We start from the raw sequence: 24,908 nt of genomic DNA, 5'->3' as shown, positions 1-24,908 counted from the left end.
ATGGCCAGATTAAGTGCTCCTAATTCCCTCATGCAATTAGGGCATTATGCTACTATACTACCAGGGTACAAAGCCTCTGTTAAAATGGAGACAAGCTGCATCTATTTCGGACAGCTAGGTGATGCAGTAGATAGAACACTGGCCCTGGAGTCAGGAGGACCTGAGTTCAAATTCGACCTCAGACCAAACATTTGACACTTACTAGCTGTGTGACCCTGGGCAAGCCATTTAACTCCAATTGCCTCACCAAACAAACAAACAAATAACTAAATAAATAAATAAATAAAATGGAGACAAGTAAATACTGAAGACATTATTAGCAACTAAATGAATTGTCTCTGAAATGTAGTCAAAAGGACTGGGACAAGCAAGAAGGCCCAGGAGGAAAGTAAGCTCTCTTGGAGTTAAGATGACTTGGGTTCAAATTCAGACTCAAGTTGCAAGCTCCTCAAGTTCTCTGGGCCTTGGTTTTCTCAACTACAAAAATGAAAGAGATGGGCTAAGATGACCCTTACAATTCCTTCAGGTTCTAAATCTGTGATTCTATGAACAATACAGAACATAAAATCTTGTTATTCAACCTTTAGGCTAATATGAATTATCAATAAATGGGAATTTACTATACCAGTGGAAAAAAAAATGCTTATTACATTTAGGTTAAACTGAGTTAATATAGATTTGGCTAGCTTTAATTTTACATTCTGAAAGTGAAATCAAAATCTGCTCATCAAATTAAGTGAATATACAACTTCATAATTATTTGCAAACAAAAATTATTTCACTGGTTTATCATGTATATATTGCGTGTGTGTGTGTGTATGTATGCATATATATATGTCATATTGTAACACCATTTAATAAAACAAAAAAAAAATCAGAAAACTTACTCAGTTATATATTCAGGGTTTGTAAAGCTGAAGTTGGTTAAATGATCTTCAAACTTGGATGAATCGTTAACACTTAAGGCTGATGCACTCTTAGCAGCAAGCACAGCTCTTTTTTCATCTTTTTCAAGGGCTTTCCTCTTTCCACCATTTTGGAAATATTCTCTGCATACACTAAAGGTAAAATAAAGTTATATACAATAGCACATAAATATAAGAAAAAAAATTATGGTAAAAGTATAAATTCAATGAACTAAAGATTAAAAAATAACAGTTGGATATTAAGATTAAACCAAAAGTTTATTGAGCATACTCTAAGAAAATTCAATTTGGTTATAGAACATGCAAGAAAGAATGAAGAGTATTAACAGAAAACAGTGATGACAAAAATAAAGCCCTTTATTATTTGGTACCAAAAAAGATACTTGTATGTATGAGGGCATTTTTCTGGACTTTCTTAAGCAGAAATTAAATTCCTTGTGGGGAGACATAGGTTACATCATTCATTATTATCCATAAAATTATAATAATTTTGTAAAATGTTAAATAATTGCTATTATTTGTCAAAGCAGCATAATTTAAGAAGTATGAATTTTACTGAAAATATGCCAAAGGGATAACATTTGGTAAACCAAAAGGGAAATTTTAATAAAAATATAATACCAATCTACCGATTATAACCAAATATGAATACTTCCTTGCTAATATAATTAGATACAACTATGTAAGGCAGCATAAAGTGTTTTGGAAAGACATAGACAAATAGTTGGATTTAGCTATAATTTACAGATTTCTATAACTTACAGATTTCAACAAAATCATCAAACTGATTTTCTACCACACTGAAAATATTCCCAAGTTAGTGATTTAATAAAATACAATGATTCAGCCCATGAATAACCACAAAAGAATGTTATTTTGATAAGTAGTCTTTCGAGGATGGGTCAGACATGAAAGGTAATGACATTATAGGATGTAAGTCTGAATTTGGTTATTGTTTTGGCCAAAACTCAGCATGACTATGAACACCTCATATTATAGATGATATGTAACTACATAATAAAACATTTCAAATAATGGTCTCTTACATCAATAAACAGTATAAGTATATAAATATGGGTGCAAAATATAATTCATAGTATAAACAGTAAATATCAGATCCACAGGTACTAAGTAAAAGGGGCAAGAAAAATTCACCATAACTCAATAGTATTACATATAATAGTAATAAATTGATTCTAAATTATTTTGGTCTTCTTTACTGTCTAAAAATAGCTTAAAAAACACATAGAAAGTTCAAACTAGCCATCACTACAGCATTTTCCTCATTATGGTCCAATGTCCTTGAGATTAAGAATCCAGCTAAATTAATGTGAAATTCATCAAAAATTATGGAACATATTATTAAGAGGATAGTTTGTGAGAATATACCAAGAGAAAGAGATCACTAGAAATGGAACATGACTGGTCATGCTAGACCAACCAAATTTTGATATAATAACTACAACTAGCAACCAAGGGAATACTATAATTAGATACCAAATACTAAGATTTCAGTGAAACATTTAACAATATGTCATGCTATGCTTGGATATAATATAGAATGATATGAGCTAGATTACCAGCCTCCAAAGTAGAGGCCAAAGGTCCAATCCCAAGGAGAAGAGAGGTTGTATCCCACCCACCTTGCTATTGCCAATCATGGAGTTTGTTTCCAATATAACTATACCTACTCTTTTATTAATAAATACTTACCCCCAAACCTATCAATCTATCAATAATTCCTTCCCCACTCCACCCTTCACCCCTTTCTATGTAAAGCACCTTGCCTCCCTTGCTTCCATCTCCTTCGATCGTGAGCCGAGTTTGGTGGCAACTGCCAATGAGGAAAAAGAGCTTGCCTCCCCCTTTTCTCATTTTGCCAGAATGAACCACACAGGATGAGCAGGCATGGATGGGTCACAATCTGAATCACAAGTATAACCACATTATCTTCCCCCTCACCTCACCTCAAACCCACTCATCTTCCAGACTTCTATTTGGAAGAACATTACTATGAAAGTCATCACAATCCTACTAGTCACCCAGGTTCTCATAACTTCATTGTCAGTTTTGATGACAATTTCCCTCAACCACATTAATATCATCCTTATCCCTAAATCTTGTGGTTTTACCTCTACACCTCCCACATCTGTTCTCTTCTCTCTCCTCAAAGCCACCATCACAGTTCTGAATCTTATCATCTCTCCCCTGGACCATTGCATCTGCCTTCTCATTGGTCTGTGCATCAACTCTCTCCCTCCTTTAACCCATCCTCTTCATAGTTGCCAATTTCTTAAAGAATCGGTCAGATCATGGCACTCACCATGCAAAAATCTTACGGCTCTTTATTACCTCTAGAATCTCATCCTTTAACTTCTATTTTTGTGTTACAACATGTATCAAAAGTCAAATCACTTCTATTTTTGTGTTACAACATGTATCAAAAGTCAAATCAACAAGCATTTATTAAGCGCTTATTATGTATCAGATACTGTGTTAATCACTGAGAATATAGATATATAGGCCCAGAGAGGAATAAAGACATAATTAGCCTGGGCATTTTTCTTAAAATGAAGGTTTGAGGAAGAACAAATCAATTAGAAAAAGGGATCAGGGGCAGAATGAACTTTCAGGGTGAGAATGTGCAGGGGTAGACTGAAAAGGCTGTTGTGGCTTGTTGGAAAAGGTCCAGGGAATCAGTAATGGAACCAAGAGAGGAATGAAGACATTCATTTATGTACATAATTATTAGTACACAAGTACATGTATGTAATTTTAAATGTAAATATACACACATTGGGATATATGTTAAAAATCTGTTTACTAAAAGAGGCAGCTAGATGTTCTAGTAGATAGAGCACTTTGCCTGGAGTCAGGAAGACCTCAGTTCAAATCTGTCCTGAGAAACTTACAGGCAATGTGACCCTGGGGAAGTCAATTAACTATTGTATGCTGCCTTCCTGGGTGATTGTGAGAATCAAATGAGATAATAACTGTAAAGTGCTTAGCAGTATCTGGCACATAGCAAGCACTATATAAATATTTTTGTTTCTTTTTTTAAAAGAGTATCAAAAAAGTTTAAAGACCATTGAGCTAGATGAAAGTAGAGCTCCTAGAAAGAGGTGAAACTGACTGAAACATAGGATCCACAAAGTCATTAATAGACCCATTTTAACTTGGAGACAGGTCTCAAGTGGACTGTCCTAAGGGTCTGTGTTTGTTTTTTTCAACATTTTTATTAATTATTCACATGTAGTTACAGACATTATCTTGCAAAATCTGTAGATGGACATGAAGTAAGGAAGATTAGTTAATGGATAAGGTCATCACTCAAAAAAGATTTTAACAGGCCGTAAAGATGGCCTAAATTAAATAAGATGAAATTAAACAGGTATAAATGTTATGTTCTGTGCTTGAATTCCAAAAAATCAAAATCTTAAAAATTGCTTTTCCTTTTCTTGCCCAAAAGGCTAACAGCCAAGTCCCAAATCAATCCACTTCAGGGTAAAAGTTAATCCCAACTACTGTAAGTCAGCACTGCACCTTCTTTGCTTGTGATGTTCCTAGCTAGAGAAGTAGGTACAGAGGATTAACTCACCTTCCCCATTTCCACCAATATCTTGGCTCACAACAGCCTCAATATAAAACACAAGCTTCCTAACAATTAGAGGTAACCAAATGTGACAAGTGTTGTCTTGGGAGGTCATTTCCCTCTCTTCAGAGAAAGATAATCGTTTCCTGGAGACGCTGCAGAAGGATTCTTATCAAGCTATGGGTTGAATTAGTTGGCCACTGAGGTTCCTTATAACTCTTGGACTCAGTGAACTAAAATTCCAAGCCTAAACTATGCCAATTTCTTGTTCGTCATACTTTTCCTGGTACCTGCATCTTTATTCTATACAATTTGAGTCTGACTTCAACTGAGCTGAAACAATATAACTTCTAAGATTTCAAGTAGAAAGACAGATTGACTTCAACAATAATGGGAATACCAAAAACAGAGCTCAACCGTAATTTAATGTTCCCTTCCAAATTGTTTTTGGCAGCTAGATTCATCCACATCCTAATCTGTAAAAGAGTTACCTGATGATGTACAAGATCACAATTTTAATTTAGGAAGCTTGATAACTAGGAGAGAGCCAAACTCTGTCAAATATACAACACAACATAGTATTATAGCACATAATAGAAAAAACAAAACAAAACTAAGCCAGTCTGGTGGAAGTCTGTAACTGAATATCCTTTAAACTGGCAAACATAATAAAGAATGAATTGTTTTAATTACAATTCTCAGTCACTAATTCCTCCACTGAATTGATAGTTTTACATCCATAACTTACATTAGTATAAACTATGTTAAACACCTCATTAAACAGAAGATTTATTTTAAATTCTAGGCCTGCTCATAAGAGGAATTACTACCAAAAATCTTATTTTATAATTTTAATAAATATAAAAGTATACTTATAAAAAGGAAAACTGCAAACGATCATCACTATACCTATGTCATTAATTCTACAGAGCAATTTTTTGATACTAAGTCATTTTATGATGTACTTTCATAATGTTCAAAAGCAAAACTTCAAAAGATGAATGGGCAGGAGATTTTAGTTTATAGACAAATATATTATTGTCCAAACTGCCGCTGCAGAATAATACCTCTTTTCCAAGATAAATTTCTATGTTGTAGCTCACAAAAATATATACTGTCCTATTATTATAAGGTGGCCACTAAATTAGTCAATTACCAGCATACTGAAAACATAATCGTTATCTACCAAGACCATAAAAACAAAACGAAACAAAGAAAACCTTAGGGACATTCAAGTCCTACCTCTGCCAATTACTGCTTGTGTGACTCTGAGCATTTAAGCCTTAGCGGCCCAAGCAACTTTCTAAAACTTGAGAATAGTAACCTACACAGAGAGGAGTTTCAAATACTTATGAAATCAAGTCAGGTCCCCTTGAAAAAGGGCATTCTTGTTATATCTCTGTCTTGGGAAAGGCTCCTGGATGACATGGGAATATATCTTATTCATAGGAGAATATACCTTATTCATTTTTTACATTGTCCTCAAATCCTAGTTCAGTGCAATAAACATAGCAGGTACTCAACATTTTAAAATGAGCTTCATCTTCTAAAATTGGTTTTATGATCTTTATTGGGAGGAGGGAAGGAGAGAATAAGAGACTGGGTCCCCCTATTCTGCCCAAGTTAAATGTGCAGCAGGTCCTTCTTCACAGTCCTGATTACCAATTCTGATCAGCGCAGAAACTTTAATTGGTTCTATTTTTCTAACCTGGGTCAGTTCACTCCTCCTTGGGAAGCCTGGTGGCTTTCAGCCTAACTCCATATACCAGCCTCAGCTTCAGCAGCAGTAGGGCTTAAAGGCATTCTCTAGTCACCTTCTTTTAAAAAGGTGTTTTTTTAGTTGTACATCTGAGACGTGTTCTGAAATGGGGCTAATACATACAAGACTATCTATTACACTGAATTACATATATAATACATTTTAATATATATGGAGTTAATACAATGTTGAATACATGGTTGTATGCATGAAATATATAGACCGTAGTACAATGAAACAATAATTCGCTAAAATACTGAAACTAATAAATTAAAATTAGAATAATCTATTTCTTCTAATCAGAAAATCAATACTTAGTAGTGCGATATCAAGACCCTGATGTTTACTAAACAATAAAAGTCCCATAAAGATTTAATAAGGATAACTAGAAAGTAGCTATTGTTATGATCTCATTAAATTTTATTTTGGCCTTCCAATAACACTGATGCTTCAGACTATCATTAGGCAGTAAGGGATTTCCCAGAAACCAGTGATAACAAAGATGAACACTATTTTCCTTTCCTAAGCAGACACCAGGACAGCTAGGTGGTACAGTAAAATAGAGTGCTGAGGCTAAAGTCAGGAAGACTCATCTTCCTGAATTCAAATCTGGCCTCAAATACTTACTAGCTGTGTGACCCTGGGCAAGTCACTTAACCCTGTTTGCCTCAGTTCCTCCTCTGTAAAATGAGCAGGAGAATAAAATGGCAAACCACTCCAGTATCTTTGCCAAGGAAACCCCAAATGGGGTCACGAAGAGCAGGACATAACTGAAACAAATGAACAACAACAAAGCAGACACCAAGAATTTTGTCTCATATAAGTTTTAAATTTAAAGTAATGGATTTCTATACCTTCCCTCTGAAATTCCTACCAGTCTATTAATATATTTCACTACAACCTAACACTTTCTTCAGCAGACTGACCTAAAAAACTGAAGGAAAAATCACCTCTTCCATAAAATATTTATATATAACTTTTGGCATACCACATTGCCTCAAAAAAGGCAGCTGAAGTTTGAAGCACGTACAAGTTTAAACAAATACTCGTGAATACTATACATGATCTAAAAGCCAAAAATGATCTTCTTAAGCATTGATAGTTCTAGACTGTCTACTGGACCACATTACCATCTTTTTGTTATATGAAACAGCTTATTTAAGTGCATTTCATTTTATGTTTAGTTTTTAAAACTATTTCATATACCCCCCCACCCGAATTGTATTCTCTTCAAAATCAAGTAAATACTGCTACATTTTCTTCTTCAGCCTGCCTAAACAATTCTTTCAAGCTATCAATTATTTTATTTGCTAAAATATTCAACCAGACAAAGCACAAACCAAAATATAATCAAAAGACTTCACCTAAAAAGTGAAAATTGGCTGAACTTTATTACCGTTATAGAATAGATAAAACCTTGGTTTCTATAAATCCCTTTTCAAGTTCCCTCAGCATACACAACTGTATGTAGATTTTAAATATTCAAGTCTGAAAACTGAAGTTCAAAATTCAGTGCAACTGAAGTTAAAAAAACAAATCAGAGAATATGGTAAACAAGAGGAGTGCCTCCTGATTTATGAACAAATTTCCTAAGAGGAAAGGACCTCCAGAATTATAATCTAAGATATATTTAATAACTATGAGAATTGTGTAGTAGAAAGAACACTGGACTAGAAAACTAGGTTCATGTCCCAGTTTACCAATTAATTGTGTGACCTTAGTTTAGGCAATTCAGGTCAATGTAAATGAAATATTAAGACTGTAGCACAGTCCTAGAGTTAGGAGGACCTGGCCTCAGACACGTAACACTTACTAGCTGTGTGACTCTGGGCAAATCACTTAACTCCAATTGCCCTCACAAAAAAAAAAAAGACTATATATAGGCAAGGCCCAATCCTAGGTCTTGGGGACAGAAAGAAGAAAAATGACAGTCCATAATCTAGAGAACACCCAACCTCTTCCCAATCACTTAACCCTTCTGAATCTCAAGTATCTTCATTTCTTAGGTACTTCAGAGGGATCATCTTTAAGGATCTGTTTCAGGTCAAAATTTGAAGTCTATGAAACAAGGCCAGTGTCCTTTTTCAGTACAATGAATTCTATATAATAAGTTATAATTGAATGAAAGCATAATTTTGAGTTGCAAAAGCTAAAATGCCAGAAAAACGGCAAACAATCTATAGTTTAAATCTTAGTACTAAATGTAACAAAATATTTCAGATTTAAAAGGTATAAGAATGCAGGAGAAAATAAACTGTCTTAAAAGTTTAAACAAATTACCTGCAACACCATTCAATACGACCTTCCCCTTCACAAGTTTTTGCCCAATGATTATCTGCAAGATTTTTCATTGCAACAGCATATTCACAGAGTGTTTCTTCATCCTCACAGTGTTCTCTCCAGATCTTATCAAAATCTCCAACTAAAATGAAAAAAATTGAATATATATTACATTTATAATGATTATATTTTAGGTGATACTCTAGGCATTTTAAAGTGATTCTAATCCAAAATACAGCTTAAGGAGTATATATTTTAAAAGCTGCTTATAAAATCCAGTATTTTAAGTAAAACTATAAAAAAAAGTCTTATTAGATATGTTTTGTTTTTATATTACAAACATTTATGGACTGCCCAGACTCCAGGAGAGGTCTAGCATAACAAAGTAAACCAATTAAGTGAAACTAACAACATAGTGACTTCACCTGAAAGTATATACAACATTTCACAGCCCACCTCCCACTACTTCATTAAAAAAAAATTAACAGGAACTTATTTTCTTTCTCCCACCTCACTGAAAAAACAAATAGAAAAGATAAACAAATTTCTTGTAACAAATATGCAGAGTCAAGCAAAACATTAAATTCCCTCTTTGGCTATGTACAAAAATATACATGCTATTTTCTGCACCCTAAATCCATCTTTATTACAGAAAGTTGACAGTATGTTTCATCATTGTTCCTCTGGAACCATGGATGATTATTAAGTTCTTGTAGCTTTCACAGTTGTATTTCTTTACAATGTTGCTATTGTAGAAATGGCTCTCACAATTCTGCCCATTTCACTCTTCATCAGTTTGTAAAATTCATCAAAACTGTCCTTTTTAATAATACATTGTTCTTCTTCTGGTGGTTTGTCTTCATTTCTCATCAGGCTGCACTCTGGGTTCCTTACCATGCCCAAGAAACTTCTTTACCCTTTCATCCTGGAAGATCACTCCAGCCCTGAAACTCACATTTTGAAAATACCCTTTGCCTATGCAGCCTCTCACTCAGACTGGATGGCTCCATTTAACAAGGATGCCCAGGTCAGTCATGTTTCTACTTCTCACCGACCTGCATGCCTTGGCTACCTTCATCATTCCCTGACACCACTCCCTTCATACTCCACTTCAGTTTCCTTTAATGCGCTGTCTTCCCCTATTAGAACACAAGTTTATTGAGGGCAGGTACTGTCTTTCTGTTTGTATTTGAATTCACAGTACTTAATACAGTGCCTAGGCAAATAAGTACCTAATAAACAGCTTGCTGAATAACTGGTTCTGCTTAGTTTTTTTTCTTTACAAAACTGTTAACACTTTATAAATCTTTCTTTTGCTTCTATTCACCTCACTCTTCATCAATTCACTTAAGTCTTTCTAAATTTCTCTGAAATCATCCTTTCATCATTTCTTACAGAATAATAGTATTTTTTCATGTTTATATGCCATAATTTGTTTAGCCATTCCTTAAATAATGGACATCTCGTAAGTTTTCAATTCTTTGAATCTACAATAAAGAGCTGCTATCAGTATTTTTGTATATCTTTGTTAGAGTTTGTTTTACTTGGGACTAGTTAACTTCCTTAATCTATCCTTTCTCTTATGCTCCCTCCTCCCCTTTCTGTCTTGTGTACAACTAGGCTCTCTGGGGAAAAAAATTAAAAGTACCACACACTTTTAAGTTTAATCTGCATTATTTACATTTTCTCCATCAATGTCTTAAGTCTAGATAATTAGCAACAACAAAAATAAAAACTTGATTAAAAGATATAAAACAAAGAAACTAGATTTTACTGACAGGTAGCATAGATATATTAATTAAATGGCCTAGCATCTAAATAATTAAAGGATAAGCTAAATAAATTAAAAAGAAATAGTAAAACCATAATAGCGGGAAAACTTCTACTTACTCCTTTCAGACTGAGATAAAATTTAAAAACAAACAAAAATAAGTTAAGCCCCCGAATAAAATTTTAGCAAAGTATGACATTGTAGCTCTCTTATCATTACTGACTGAGAATAAAAAGGAATATAGTATATATTTCTCAGCTATAAATGATACTTTTATTTTAAAAAATTGTTATGTATTATTAGAGCATTAAAATTATTCATTTGTATTATTAGAGTACCCTTTGAACTGCAAAAATATTAAATATATCCTCTAATAATCAAAATACAATAAAAATTATATTCAGTAAAGGGCAACTAAAGAAAGGATTCAAAAATTAATCAGAGATTGAAGAATTAGTAGGTCAAAGAACAAGTCATAGAAATAATAATTTCATTAAAGATAATGACAACAATGAGACAACACATAAAAATTGTCATGCAGTTAACAGCAGTCCTTGGGAGGAAAACATATATCTCTCTAAACAATTTCATTAACAAAAGAGATAAATAACAAATGAATCATGCATTTAACCAAAAAGAAAAAACCCTAGAAAGCCAACAAATTACAAAATCCCAAAACATCAAAATAGAAATCCTGAAAAATAAAAAAAGATTAACAAGATTAAAAGTAAAAAAACATATCAAATTGATAAATAAAATTAGCTGGCTAAAAATAGGAACTACAATAGACAAACTGTAGCTAACTTGATTAAAAAAAAAAAGAAAACCAAATAACCAGAATCAAAAGTGATAAGAATTCACAACAAATGAAGAAATAAAGGAAATTAAAAACTATTTTGACCAACTACATGCCAATAAAGGGTACCTAAGTGGTACAGTGGATACAGCACTGAGTTTTGAATCAGAAAGACTCATCTTCAGGAATTCAAATCTGACTTGAGACACTTAAAAGCTATGTGACCCTGGACAAATCACTTCACCCTGTTTGCCTCAGTTTCCTCATCTGTAAAGTGGAGAAAGAAAAGGTAATCCACTCCAGTAGCTCTGCCAAGAAAACCCCAAATGGGGTAATGAAGACTGGACACAACTGAAATGACTGAGCAACAACAACATGCCAATAAAATGGATGAATGAAACGGATACTTACAAAATATTTACAAATATTTGGAATATTTACAAAATACAGAGACCGAAATTTACAGATAATGAAAGAGAATTTAAATAACCTAATGTCAGAAAAAGAAATTCAACAACAAAAAAAATGAACTCTCACACACACCACACACACACATACACACACACACACACACACGAGATCAGATAGATTCACAAGCAAATTCTATCAAACATTTCAAAGAACAATTCCAATACTATGAACTGTTGGCAAAAAAAAAATAGCAAAAGAATGCTACAAAATATTTTTCTATGATGAAAATATGATCTTGATACCTAAACTAGGAAGAGTTAAAATGGAGAAAGAAAACTATAGAACAGTATCCAAATGAATAATGATGCAACATGTAAGTAGATAGCAACATGTAAAAAAGGTTACACACTATAACTAGATTAGATTTTTACTAGGAATGCAGGTTGGGTTAAATATTAGGGAAATTACCAACACAACAGATAATATTAATAAGAACAAAAATCCTATGATTATATCAACAGCTTCATAAAAAGCTTCTGACGAAATACAACACTCATTCCCATTTTTTTTAAAGGAATAAACCTGCCTTTACCTAAGATGATAAGTTTTGTTATTGTTCAGTCACATCTGACCCTTTGTGACTCCATTTGGAGTTTTCTTAGCAAAGAAACAAAGTGGTGTACCACTTCCTTCTCCAACTCATGTTACAAATGAGGAAACTGGGGCAAACAAGATTAAGTGACTTGCCCAGGGTCACATAGCTAGTAAGTATAAGAAGATGGATTTGAATTCAGGAATAGGAGTCTTCCTAACTCCAGGCACAGCACTCTATCCAGTGCCATCTAGCTGCCCAATAGATAAGTACTATCAAACTAAAGCAAACTCAGCATTACATATAGAGGTAAACTAGAGGCCCTTCCAATATGACCAATAGTAAAACAAGGATGTAATGGACTTGGAGTCTATCTCCCAAGAAACACAAAGTAACTAAATGAACACAACTACAGAAATCATACCTAAATAATAGTTAGAGGAATACTAACGGCTCATTGGTAGCCCAAACCCTTCCTAAAAATGACAATATCAGCTAAATCAATTTACTTATCACCATAAAATTCAAATAATCAAAGGATTACTTTTTAGAGTGAGAAAAACAAAAACAAAATTAATCTGCAGAAACAAAAGGTTAAGAATCTGAAGGGAAATAAAAAAATACGAGATGGTACCACATGTGAAACTATACAGCCAAGTAGTAATCAACAAAACTATTTGGTACAGTTAAAAAATAGAGATCAATCAGTAGAACAGATTAGCATTACTACATAGCATAGTATTTAATAAACCCAAGGACCTACCTTGGGGTAAAGGACTCATTGTTTGACAGAAACTACTGGGAAAACTGGATAGCAGTTTGGCAAAAATTAGGTTTACACCAACCCCTCCCACTATATCTGAAGATAAGTTCCAAAAGGGCACTTAGATAGTGACAGTAACTTCATAAACAAATAGGAGGAGCAAGGAAGAAATTCATAGTTATGGATACGAGAAGAGTTTATGCTCAAATAAAGGACAGAGAGGATCGCAGAAGATGAAACAGACAATTTTTAAAGTTTTTGAGCAAAATCAATGTCATGAAAAACAGCTAACTGGGGGAAAATCTTTGCAGCAAGTTTCTCATATCCAAGAAACACTCGGAACTTATTCAAAAAACATATAAGATCAAGGGACATTTCTCAACAGCTACATGGTCATGGAACATGAATAAGCAGTTTTCAAAGTAAGAAATGCAAGCTTTCAATAAACATAGGGAAAAATTTGGAGCCAAACCACTAACACCAAGAGAAATGCAAATTGAAGTAACACTTTATACCCATCTCATCAGCTAAAAATGAAAAAGATAAAATGGCAATCATTAGAGGGGCTACAAGAAAACAACTATATTAATGGCAATTGATCCAGTTATTTTATTGTATTGCTTTCTTCTTTCCCATCTGTCACATATATTTCAGTGTCTTCCATTTATGTGTGTATATACATATGTGTGTGTATATATGCATATATATACACATATACATATGCATATATATATACACACATATACATATATAAAATGTTTAACCTTAATAGCTATAAAATGCTATCATTTTAAAAAATATAAAAACTGGGAATGCTGATAAAATATTTCACTTAACCTGCTCACTAACAAAATTTTACAAGGTCAAATATTTGATAAATAAAATACAATTCATACTTTTTGTTTTTTCTCAAGATAATTCTAAGATCCCTTTTGAAAATATGGCTAGGGGAGGGAAACAAGGAAGATAAACAATCTACCAACAGTCAAAATTAGTGGTAAATACAGGATATGGTTTAATTCTGACTCATATAGTCTAAAGCTTAAAACTCAGCTGGCTGCAATTTACAATAAATAACCAAGTGAAAGTCAGTTACAAACTCAAAATAAAAAATTCTCAAATTTAGGGGCCATTAACTCACCTAACTTTGGCATGAAGTAACAATCAACTACCTGAAATATCAATCATTTAGAGAAATACATATTAAGATGATCTCTAAGACATGTACTTACAGCCCATAAGAATGGCAAAAATATTCTAAAATAATAAAACATACAATTTTCAGTGTTGTGAAGAAATTGGCGGGCTAATGAGATTAGTGCAAATATTCTGCAGAACAGCATCTCAATATATAATATTAACAAAACTTACCATTATTTTTTATAATTTTTTTCTGGCCCACAAATTCCACTGTTAAAAGTTCCAACACCAAAATATACATGGAAAAAATGACCTAGAAAAATCTTCATAGTTGCTTTATTTGTAAAAATAAAATATTGGATACATATTTTCCATAACAATAGTTGGAAAAAAAGCTAAATAAATTATGGTATATAAGATAATGGAATCTCATGATGCTGTAAAATATTAAGAATTACAAGGAAATACAGAAAATCCTATGTGAGGTAAATACAGAGTAAAAGCAGAACCAGAACTGTCCACACTGATGGAAAGTAAAGACAAGACAACAGGCCCAAACTACATGGCCTGGGAACTACACGCCTTGCCCTAGGTGCAGGTGTGGAGTTCCACTTTGGGCTGTAGGAATCCAGACTAGGTTGTGCAGCTGGTTCGGGACCTATGCAGGAATAAGAACTCCCTAAGTGAGCTTCTGGATCCCAGACCAGCAAAAGGACTCCTGCTGCAGACAAAGCAGACACTGGTAGGACCAATGCAATTCAGAAAATCTCAGTTTGCAACAGATTGCTCTCTCAGATACCAAGGTGGTACGGGAGAGAATTCTGGAGGAAATGTCTGCATTTCTTGTTATAGTATGATAAGCATTATATATTACATAAATATTATATGTGTATATATGTGTACATATATATATACACAGAGAGAGAGAGAGAGAGAGAGAGAGAGAGAAATTATATAAGAGGAGGGGGAGAAAGGGGCCTAAAGATGGTAGAAATTCAGGAAGGACTGAAAGAAGAGACACAAGTTTCTTTGTTCACTAGTTTTAGGTCAAGTTTTTCCCCTTGTCTTACAATCAGTCAGTCAAGAAGTATTTGCTAAATGCCTACAATGTGCCAGGCACTGTGCTAAGCACTGGGGATTTACAAAAAATAAAGTAGGATTTTCTCTGGGACTTGAAGGAAGCCAGGAGAACATACCAAGCATGGAGGACAGACAGTGAAAATTCCCAGAAACAGTCTTGTTTGTCATGTTTGTTTTTGCTGATACTTACATTTTTCATCTTAACTTAATTTTAAAAAGAGAAATCAAATAATTCATACTAATAAAATCAGGTATATTTTAGTCCCAGACATTCCATTCTTAGAACAATGTTTCTATGATTCTTCCCTCTCCTTCACTTTTCACATATGATCAGTTACCAGTTGATTCTTTATCTCTGTAACATCTCACATTTGTCTTCTTCTATCTATTCCCATTACTATCACCAAAGCAGACTACTGTAATAGCTTCCTAAAAGGTCAACTCTATCCCTCACTCTTTTACTCTCCTCTAGCCACCTCAAATTCATTTTTTATATTGCTGCCAGAATAATCTCTATGTACTGAACTGGTAATATCTTTCTGCCCAAAAATTCTGAGTGGTTCCTGTCCAAGAAATTTAAATTTGCTTGCCTAGAATTTAAGAGCATCCTTGATCTAGCATTATATACTATTTTGAGCTTCATCTCAATTATTCCTTTCCATCAAGGTATACTCCCCCAAATTGGTACAGCTCTTGTATTGTTACATTATATCTTATAGCCCCATTAAGCAAAGTTCATGATGGCAGGTACAGGGTCTTGTCTAAATTTTTCATCTCTTCCAATCTCCTCCACATGGTGCTATGCATATATTAGGCACTTAATGTTTAATGAATTTAACTTTTAAGAAGCTAGTCAGAATCATAAAATTTATCTTAATTTTGGCTTAATATGCTTCATATCAGGAAACTGACCTATTAGAAAGGCCAATTCTCTAAATTTTATATGTAGAGGCTTTTATATCAGATTTATCTTCTGAAAGTTACTAAATATAGTTTAAAATAGTCTCAATCCAAATTTTAACATTTAATTTTAATCACATATAAAAACTGTAAGACACTAAATGGCATGGTGAATAAAGAGCTAGCTTGTAATCAGAAGACCTGAATTCAAGTCCTCTGAACATACTGGCTGTGTGACCCTGGGCAAATCATATAACCTGTAAGTACTTTTGGAAACTCTCCAAGAATATAAGTTGCCAAAGGTGCTGACCTGCATTGGTAAAGAACGTTTCCTTATTTGGGAGTTTCCTAGACTAATGAAATGATAGGTCCTGTTCCTAGTCCTGCGAAAAATTGTATTCTTTAAAAGGAATATATAATGGGATTAATACTTTTAAATTCATTTAAAATTACCAAAGAATACACTGTCATGAACCAGGTTAATGTGTTAAGTTTTGCTGAAATGTTCCTTTTTTATATTTGTTCAAAGGATGGCTCTGTGGGTAGAAGAGAGGGAGATACTTACAAATGAAGGTGGTGTAAAAACAAAATATTAGGTTTTTTCCAAGTTAGCAAGATATGTTAAAAGGGGAAGTGGTGAAGGCAGGATCTGTAACTAAATAGTTAAGACAAAATTTGTCAATACCTATGTGTTATTTCCTCTCCTTAGAAAATGGTTTTTAAGCAAATGGAAATCTACTGTCAAAGGGTAACACACTCTGATCAAAGTACCATAGGAAATGTTGAAAAACAATAGCACTTTCAGCACTTAACGTCTCACCCCAGACATTGTATTAAAACCAATTAACCCATGAACACAGAAATGTAGAAAGCTATTCACCAAGGATTGGGAAATTAAGAGCTTCTATTTATGAAAGTTGTATGTATCAATTTTTACCATATTAGAAATAAAAACTGATGTTTTAAACATTTATTAATTTAAAAATAAGACCATTACATACTAACAAAAATAACTTATTTTATGAAAAATAACTTTTTCAAAACAAAAAAACAGGACAGTGGCATTGTTTTACATATTTTTGCAAATCTCTTTAATATCTGGCATAATAGAGGACAGCTGGATTCTCTTATCTGCTTCTGCATTCAATCTGTTACAATATGTTACTTCAGTTGAAGTAAATGAAGAAAATTTAGCTTTCCAAAGCCATATAGTTGGAAAAGGGAGGAATATTTTAATAGGCAAATAATGTCTTAGTCTTGTTATGAAAACAGTTTTGGGGTGGAATGTGGTTCTAGGACCACACTTTCAGAATTGATGCCTTAAATTTTCTTAAGCAAGTGATGCAACATTTCCCCCCCATGACAAAGGATAGGTTAGGTTAGGAAACACAAACTGAAACTCTGGGGTCAAATGACTTTCTAAGGATTAACAGTGATAGCTGCTGGCAGAAAGAAGCCTAGATCCAATTGTTACACAGTAAGATTTCATTTTTTAAAATTCATTTATTCATTCAACAAATATTTATTAGTTCCTACTATATGCCTGGCACACAGGGGCAGTATAACGTTAATTAGTGAACAGGTCAACCTTGTAGATAGGAAAATTTGAGTTCAAGTATTGCCTCTGGCACATCTTAGCTTCGTGACCATGTGCAGGAAAGTCATAGTGGCAGAGGCAACTCTCTAGGACTTTAAAAGAGACATCTGGCAGCCCCACACAGATGAAATCACTGGTCTTGGCACTATGCTAGGTTCTGGGGATACAAAGACAAAAATAAAATACTTCCTGCCTTCAAGGAACTTGCAATCCAGGGAGGGGAACAGGTACACAAATAATACAAATGGGAGTAGGGGCAGGGAGAATTTAGGGAGATCAGGATGGCACTTGAACTGAGGGGGTAGCAACTGAGCCAATCCTTGAAGTAAATTAGAGATCCCCTCCTGTGATGTCTGGCAGACAAAGTAAAGGTTATGGTGCACAAAGTAAAGGCTCAGAAGCATTTGCAGGAAAATGAACAGTCCAAATCCTACCTACTAGTGGCCATGGACAAAATATAATGTGCTAAAAGGAATACAATGCTGGATCTATCAAGTAGGTAGGTGCTGAATTCTTGCCAAATCCAATAGTCTTCTCATAATCCTTAGTTGTCTAATCTTCTCTTTGCAATCTGGCATAATAATAATGACAACAAGCCTTTACCATGGCACCTACCATGTTCCAGGCACTGTGCTACATGCTTTACAAGCTATTTTATTCTCACGACAACCCTTTATGGTAGAAGCTATTATTTGTTTCATTTAACATCTGAGGAAACCAAGGCAAACAGGTTAAATGACTTGCTGAAGGCTATATAACTATTAAGTATTTGAGGCCAAATTTGAACTCAAGTCTTCCTGACTGCAGGCCCAGTGTCACCATCCTTCCGGCAGTTTCCAAGACATTGAATTTTCCTGGTTCTCTTGTTAGTCTTTCGACCATTCTTTCAAAGACTCATGCTTCCTTATGCTAACTCAAGAATATCTATCTATTACGGGAGGTTGGTTCTTAGCCTTCTGAGAAGGCATCTACTCTTAGGGTCTTGAAGTTTATGAAGGAGCCTCAAAAGTCAGCCTTTCAGAGGCTTAACTTTTCACCTGAAACCTCCCCAAATACACTTTTCCACTTAGATGCACTGCTGCCATCTCAAATTCAGCAAGGAAAAAACAAAACAAGCCCACTAAACTGTTCTCAAAAAAAAAAAGCCTCTTTATCCCATTCCTAATGGTATTACCCTTATCATTCAGTCTCTTAAATAAAAAATAACAAATTCCTCTCTGATTCTTTCCTGCTCTATATCTAATCTGTCATGCTTCTCTTCAAAATGTGTTTTACATTTTCTTCTTACCACTGCCACCAATCTGTAGCAGGTTTTTCTCACTTCTCAACGTGGGTTGCTTATAATAGCCTCCTAGCTTGTCTTCTTGACTCTAGTCTCTCTGCTTACTGAAGATATTTAATTAGTTTCTCACTTTACTCTATAACTTATATCTAAATATTTTGAGTTTTTTTCTGAAAGTACAAAGTTCTTAAAGCAAAAATGTCACTATAATAAAACCCATAGTGTAGAATTTAGTAAAAAAAAAAAAGAGGCTTAGCTTGTTCAATGAAGTTTCTTAATATCAGAATAAATGTTATGTGTTATCATGTGTTAATGAGACCCAAGGGCAATTATTGGGTAATATTGAGATTTCAGGCTATTTGTTTATGTAAATTTCAAGAAACAATATATGAATTCAAGGTAGAAGAGACTGGAAACATCAAAGAAACCAGTTTCAAGACAAGATTTAAGTTTAGGTAATCTGACCTTTTAAAAAAGATGGACATTACACTTTACCTAGACTGCTAATCAACTGGGACATTTGAAAAGTAGAACATGTGGATCCTGGAAGTGACACCCTGTTCCAAGAACAGTTTCTCCTGATTACCAAATCTTCAATAGATTCCCACTTGTCTCCCCATTTTCAGCTCCCTAGCTCCTGGCTAGACTGTGACAGATTTTATACAGGCCTATAGAAGTATACCATACAGGGCTAATTACATTGCCTAAAAAGTGAAGTAATATATATAGTCCTGGCAATTACATTATGAGTAAATGTAACATTTATTAAAAAAAATCAAAGATACACAATAACTACTTAAAAGGCATTATGTATAGGCAAGTCAACAGTGACAAATCAACTTCTAAGTTTTGAAAATGTTTTTTATTTTTACAATTTGTAATTATAAATTTAGATACTCTACTAATGAAAAGAGATATTGAGAAAATGAACTGTTATGCACTATCGTTTACCAGTTTTTATGACTACCAGTAAACAAAATGTCCTAGGACAAAGCTAACTTAAACAGCCCTTTTATGGACAGTGTTCACCTAACTCTGCTGATTTAGCAAAGATGCTATCACAAAAGGTAGTACTTTCTGACTTTGTATTAGAATGGGTATGATTACATTTTAAAAAAGGTAGCAGAAATTAAAAGAAAGGGAAACCAAAGATAATTTATTCAAGATTTTAATTGGGGGGAGGAGGTTAAGGGAGTGTTACATTTGTTACATTAACTCTTTATATTCTGCCTTTGGGCCTTTTAAACATCCCGGGGGAAAAGAAACCTAGAAAACTCTTAATTAAAAACAGAAGATATGCTACTTTAATTCCATTAAGAAATTTCAAATCTCTGGGGGAAACTTAAATTTTCTGATTTTTCTTTGAACTCTCTTCATTTTTTACTTTTCACCTCATCTACAAATTGCTATGCTTATCTCACAGGATTATAGAATTAGACTTTGAAGGGACAGTTCAACCTAAACCCCCTTATTTCACAGATGAAGAAACAGATCTAGAAGGGGAAAGAATTTGCCCAATCTCACAGGTAGCAAAAGTAGATCTAGAATTTGAATACACGTCCCTCAAATTCCAAATTCAATGCACTTTCCACCACACCCACCATATAGGACTTCACTCTCATAGCTATATCTGCTATGAAGAATTTAATCAACCCATAAGTATTAAGTACCTACTATGTGTTTAGCACTGTTAGCCAACTTACCACTCAAAATGTGGTCTGCTCTTGCTTAGTCTCACCAGTTAGCATCATTTTCTTTCTGAACTTAGTATATATAACATATGGCTCCTGAGTTTTTCTATTTTAGTTGTTTTAACACTCTTGTTTTAACCTACAGCTTTATGTGAAAAACATTTCCCATCATTAACATTCTAATGTTTACATCATATTCAGTATCGAATGAGCATTAAAATGCTGACTAAAATATAAATGACCACAAGACATGTAAGAAAAGGTCAAGCTATAGAAAACAGCAATTGTGGTTTTAATGCCAATAGCTATTGTCATTTATATAGTGTTGAAGTGTTGATATGGACACCCAATAAGTTCAGAAAAAGAGTTGTCAAATATAATGGAAATCATTCATGGCTTCTTTAAAAGAACAGGATTGTGGGAAAAATAATACAAAGGCACCTGAAAAAACACATGGCTCTACTTCAGTTCTCAGCTTGATGTGTACTTATCAGGCTGATCTGATTAAACAATGAAGTCTTTGTTTGCAAAGCAAAACATGCTGTTTCTTATTATAAGCATGTCTATAACTCCTGTAATACATTTAAAAGATTTTTGGTTCATGTGGTGGTCTGGATTTTAAAGTTCTATATATCAGAGATAAAAACCATCTAAATATACAGACAGTACATGACTTACTAACTATCCAGCTAACAAATGTCCTTTAAAAACTCAACAATCTTCCTCAATGCTGCTGGAAATGTCCTTTCTTCCTTCTCTCTAGATCCTGCAGATCCCTGTCACTATCTGGAATCTGAGTCTGTGACAATGTGGTGATATTAGGCAGGAAAGGAGCAAAAAAGGGTTGGGGGGGCAGAGAAGGGAAAGAAAAAGAAGCAAAGAACACCCTAGGACCCCCCAGGGCCTCTCCTTCCCTTTGCTCCTAGAGGAAGGTAAGAGGAAAGAAACAACGAAAAAAATACTCCCCTTCACATGACTCTAACACCTTTTAGTCTTCTTACTACATTCTCCTCATCCTCCATTAGTCCACATCAAAGCCTCTACTCTGGGTCATCTTTACCCCACAATCCTCTAACTCCAAGGTCAGGCTCCACTACCCCAAGCCCCCTAATCCTTTTTTATTTAGAGTCTCTGCTTCTGGCCACAGAAAATAGCCTAAGGCAGTCCTCGATGCTGCTGGCATTTACAGTAGTGGAAGATGTGCCCTCAGCAACTTAAATTGGAATTCAGAACATTCTCCAACCACCCTCACCCCATATAAAAGCACTATAATTTTGGTACACTACTAGCTAAAAAGGATTTGGTGGGCTAGCTTAGGAGACTGAAATCTACATACGATTGTTTCTATAGGAAAATGTTTAGCATTCCAAATATTCCAACATACTAATGAACTTTGGGAAAACTACTTGTACATAAGTTGTGGATTACCACAGTAGTCTAAAGCTCTAACACGCAATAGAAAAAATTTTCAAATGTGTACTTATGTACAAAATCCAGTTACTCTTCAACAGATGTCATTAACACTTTTATCTGTGAGTTTTCAGATCATCATGCTCACTAGGATAATTTTGTCAGACAAGTGACAATTGTTTAACTAATAAGGTTTTGTGTGTTACTAGAACAAAGTGACAAAGACATAGAAGTCCAAATAAATGGCAGAATCCAGAATCCAACAGAAATACTTAGGAAAGTCGAGAATCTTTTAGGCCTGCTAGAATTTGGACAAAAACAGAACCAGGTCTTTTTGAGGACATACAAATGGTTATAACTTTCGACTATGAACTCTAATTATCAACAAGTAGTGTTCCCATGGTTAACATTAAGGTTTAAAGACGTGTTTTAACATGTGGGAACTAAGCAAGTGCAAACAGTATTTTAAGAAATCATCACACAAGTTTAATTAGTAACCTGTAAAATTAGTAGAACCTATTCCTTTATAAATAGGGGAAAAGTAAAATATTGGTACAAATGGAAATTCTAAACCATATGCTTACCATTTCTTTCCCTTCCATAAGACACACTTCACTTAAATTTCTTAAATATATTGCATAAGTTATCAAGACAAACATAAGGAAAGTATAATCACTTATTTCTTCATCTTTCCAAACAATGTAAAAATCTACAACAAATGCCATTATGTAAGTGCATTCTCTAAAGATCAAGAATGATGCAACAGTTGCTATGGCAACTACTCCTTTTATTGAATAAATTTGTGGTTTGGGGATAAAACATCCTTTTAAAAACGAAATTTCTACATTTTAACTATGCCAGCCAAGACTCTTTCCTAGTGCCACCTATTAAAACACCATGGGACAATCTTCTGGGACAACAGATTATTTTATAAGGCCTGGGTTCTTACGAAAAGGACCTAGTTTCAAACTTGTCAAGTTTTATCTGTAAGATGAATTTATGGTTGGAGAAATAAAATGTTACAGCCACAAAAAAGGAACAAGGATACTTAATTTTAAGTTTCCATACTTAACTAGGTTTATGTATATATTAAACTTTTGATAAGATAATAACTAAATATAAGATTTACACCACAGTATGATACCACAAACACCCTAACTTGTTACACTGTAGGCAAACTAAAAATAATAAGGCATATAGAAGTGGGAAGGGAACCATCATTCTGATAGAGATGAAATTCACTCTAAGAAAATTGCTTCCTAATCAAAAGAAGGAAAAACAATAACATTTTTAGTTATCAATGAAAATATCTGATAGTTGCTTACAAGGAAAACTGAGATTTTAAGAACAAAGTCACCTATCTCCCTGTTTGCCCACCTACATTTTAAGACTCCAATGATATTTATTCCTTTTTATTAATTTCCCTCAAACATAAATAAAAGTTAATAAGGTTCTCCAACTAGCTCCTATCATTTTGAAAGGAGCTACTTATCCACCATCGATTGTGGGACAGTGGCCTCTCAGACACAACCAATGGAAAAGATTCTGATATTAATGACACTGAAAAGGGGATTCATCAGTTTCAAAAACTAGTTATTTTAACAACTCCCTCTCCTTTCCCGACTGCTTCCCTCTATCCAAGTCAAACACATTTTAATTCAGGAAGAACTGGGGTAAAAGGGGGGAGGGGGAGGATGATTTTGGAATCCGCTTTTAAAGAACACCACACCCACGCAGCAAAAAGGCCTGCTGAGTTTGCAGCCCCCCCAAAGCCAGAGACCCTATGATTTCGGGGTATGAGAGGTGGGAAATAGAGGGCAAGCCGGAAAAGAGGGCAGTAACAGTAAAGGATGAGGGGGCAACTTTCGTCCTCCTGGTGATAACGGTTTTTACCTGGTCTTTTCCTTCAATTTTTGTTCTTCGCTCCACCTTTTCAAGTACTTTTTATTCATAGCCCCTCCCCCCAGATGCTGGAGGTGGGGGGGGGCTTTCCAACAGTGACCTCAGCGATCCAGACTTGGGGATGGAGTGGAAGCGATGGGGAGGGCACTTCTTTTCTTTCAGCCACCCCCCCTTTTCCCACTGCCAATGTCCCCCCCCTCCCCGAGTTCTCCTGAGAGCGGGGGGGGAGGGGAGCAGGGAGGCGCGGCGGTGCAGAGGTTGGGGAGGAGGCGAGCAGTGATTTGGAGGGTGAAAAGGGACGGTAACGACGGGCAACCCCGCCCCCCCAGCTGTTTACCTTCGCGGTACTTCTTGCGGAGCCGCCGGTGGACGCTCTTCACCAGCCCGGAGAGCTTCTCCTGCTCCAGCTTCCGCTCCTGCTCCCGAGGCGGCTGGCCGCCCGGGGGCCCGGCCCCCTGCCCGCGAGCGGCGCTCCAGCCCCCGGCTCCGGGCTCCATGTCCCTGCCACTGCCACTGCCACCGCCGCCGCCGCCGCCGCCGCCCGCTGCTCGGGCCCCAGCAGACACTCGTACGGCGGAGCGGAGCAGCGGAGGAGGCAGCAGAGGCAGCAGCGGGAGAAGAGGGGAGAAGGCGGAGGAGGAGCAAGAGCAACGACAGTCCACCCCCCGCCCCCGCGGCTCCCGAACCAAACGCGCGATGTGATTGGTGAGATTTGGAGGGCTGGGCGGAAACGGAAGGGGCCAAAGGCCAATCATCAGGCAGCCCCGGCGGCGGCCTTGGGTTATTTGGGAAGACTAGCAGCTGGAGGGGGCGGGGCTAGGGGTTGGGAGCGCTAGGCCCAAGCTCCGAGCTCCTTTCCTATCCTCCCCCCACTTTGCCTCGCTCCAACCCACCCGATTGGGAGCGCATGCGCATTCGTGGTTCCCTAGATGTGCTGCGGTCTGGGGGTTCCCTGCTTTGTAGTTTGTTTTCCATTGAAATGCCTGTCATTTTTACCATATTTTAACTATCTCCAT

At 35.4% G+C, this 24,908-nt stretch overlaps 1 protein-coding gene across 1 annotated transcript in view; it reads right to left on the bottom strand.

Annotated features, from left to right (window-relative positions):
- SAMTOR (S-adenosylmethionine sensor upstream of mTORC1) overlaps nucleotides 1-24,542 on the bottom strand; it is a 64,604-nt gene extending 40,062 nt beyond the window's left edge. The window contains exons 1-3 of the mRNA XM_020984652.2: nucleotides 24,230-24,542; nucleotides 8,558-8,699; nucleotides 888-1,058 (exon numbers count right to left, since the gene is read on the bottom strand). Coding sequence (XP_020840311.1) covers nucleotides 888-1,058; nucleotides 8,558-8,699; nucleotides 24,230-24,389 — 473 coding nt within the window. The 5' untranslated portion in view covers nucleotides 24,390-24,542. The remainder of the gene's footprint in view (nucleotides 1-887; nucleotides 1,059-8,557; nucleotides 8,700-24,229) is intronic.
- Nucleotides 24,543-24,908: the final 366 nt, after the last annotated feature.

Source organism: Phascolarctos cinereus, unplaced genomic scaffold (genome assembly GCF_003287225.1).
Source record: "Phascolarctos cinereus isolate Bilbo 61053 unplaced genomic scaffold, phaCin_HiC Scaffold_1;HRSCAF=81, whole genome shotgun sequence".
NCBI lineage: Eukaryota > Metazoa > Chordata > Mammalia > Diprotodontia > Phascolarctidae > Phascolarctos > Phascolarctos cinereus.
The sequence above is the reverse complement of the archived record's forward strand: the minus strand, read 5'-3'. Positions and strand labels throughout refer to the sequence as shown.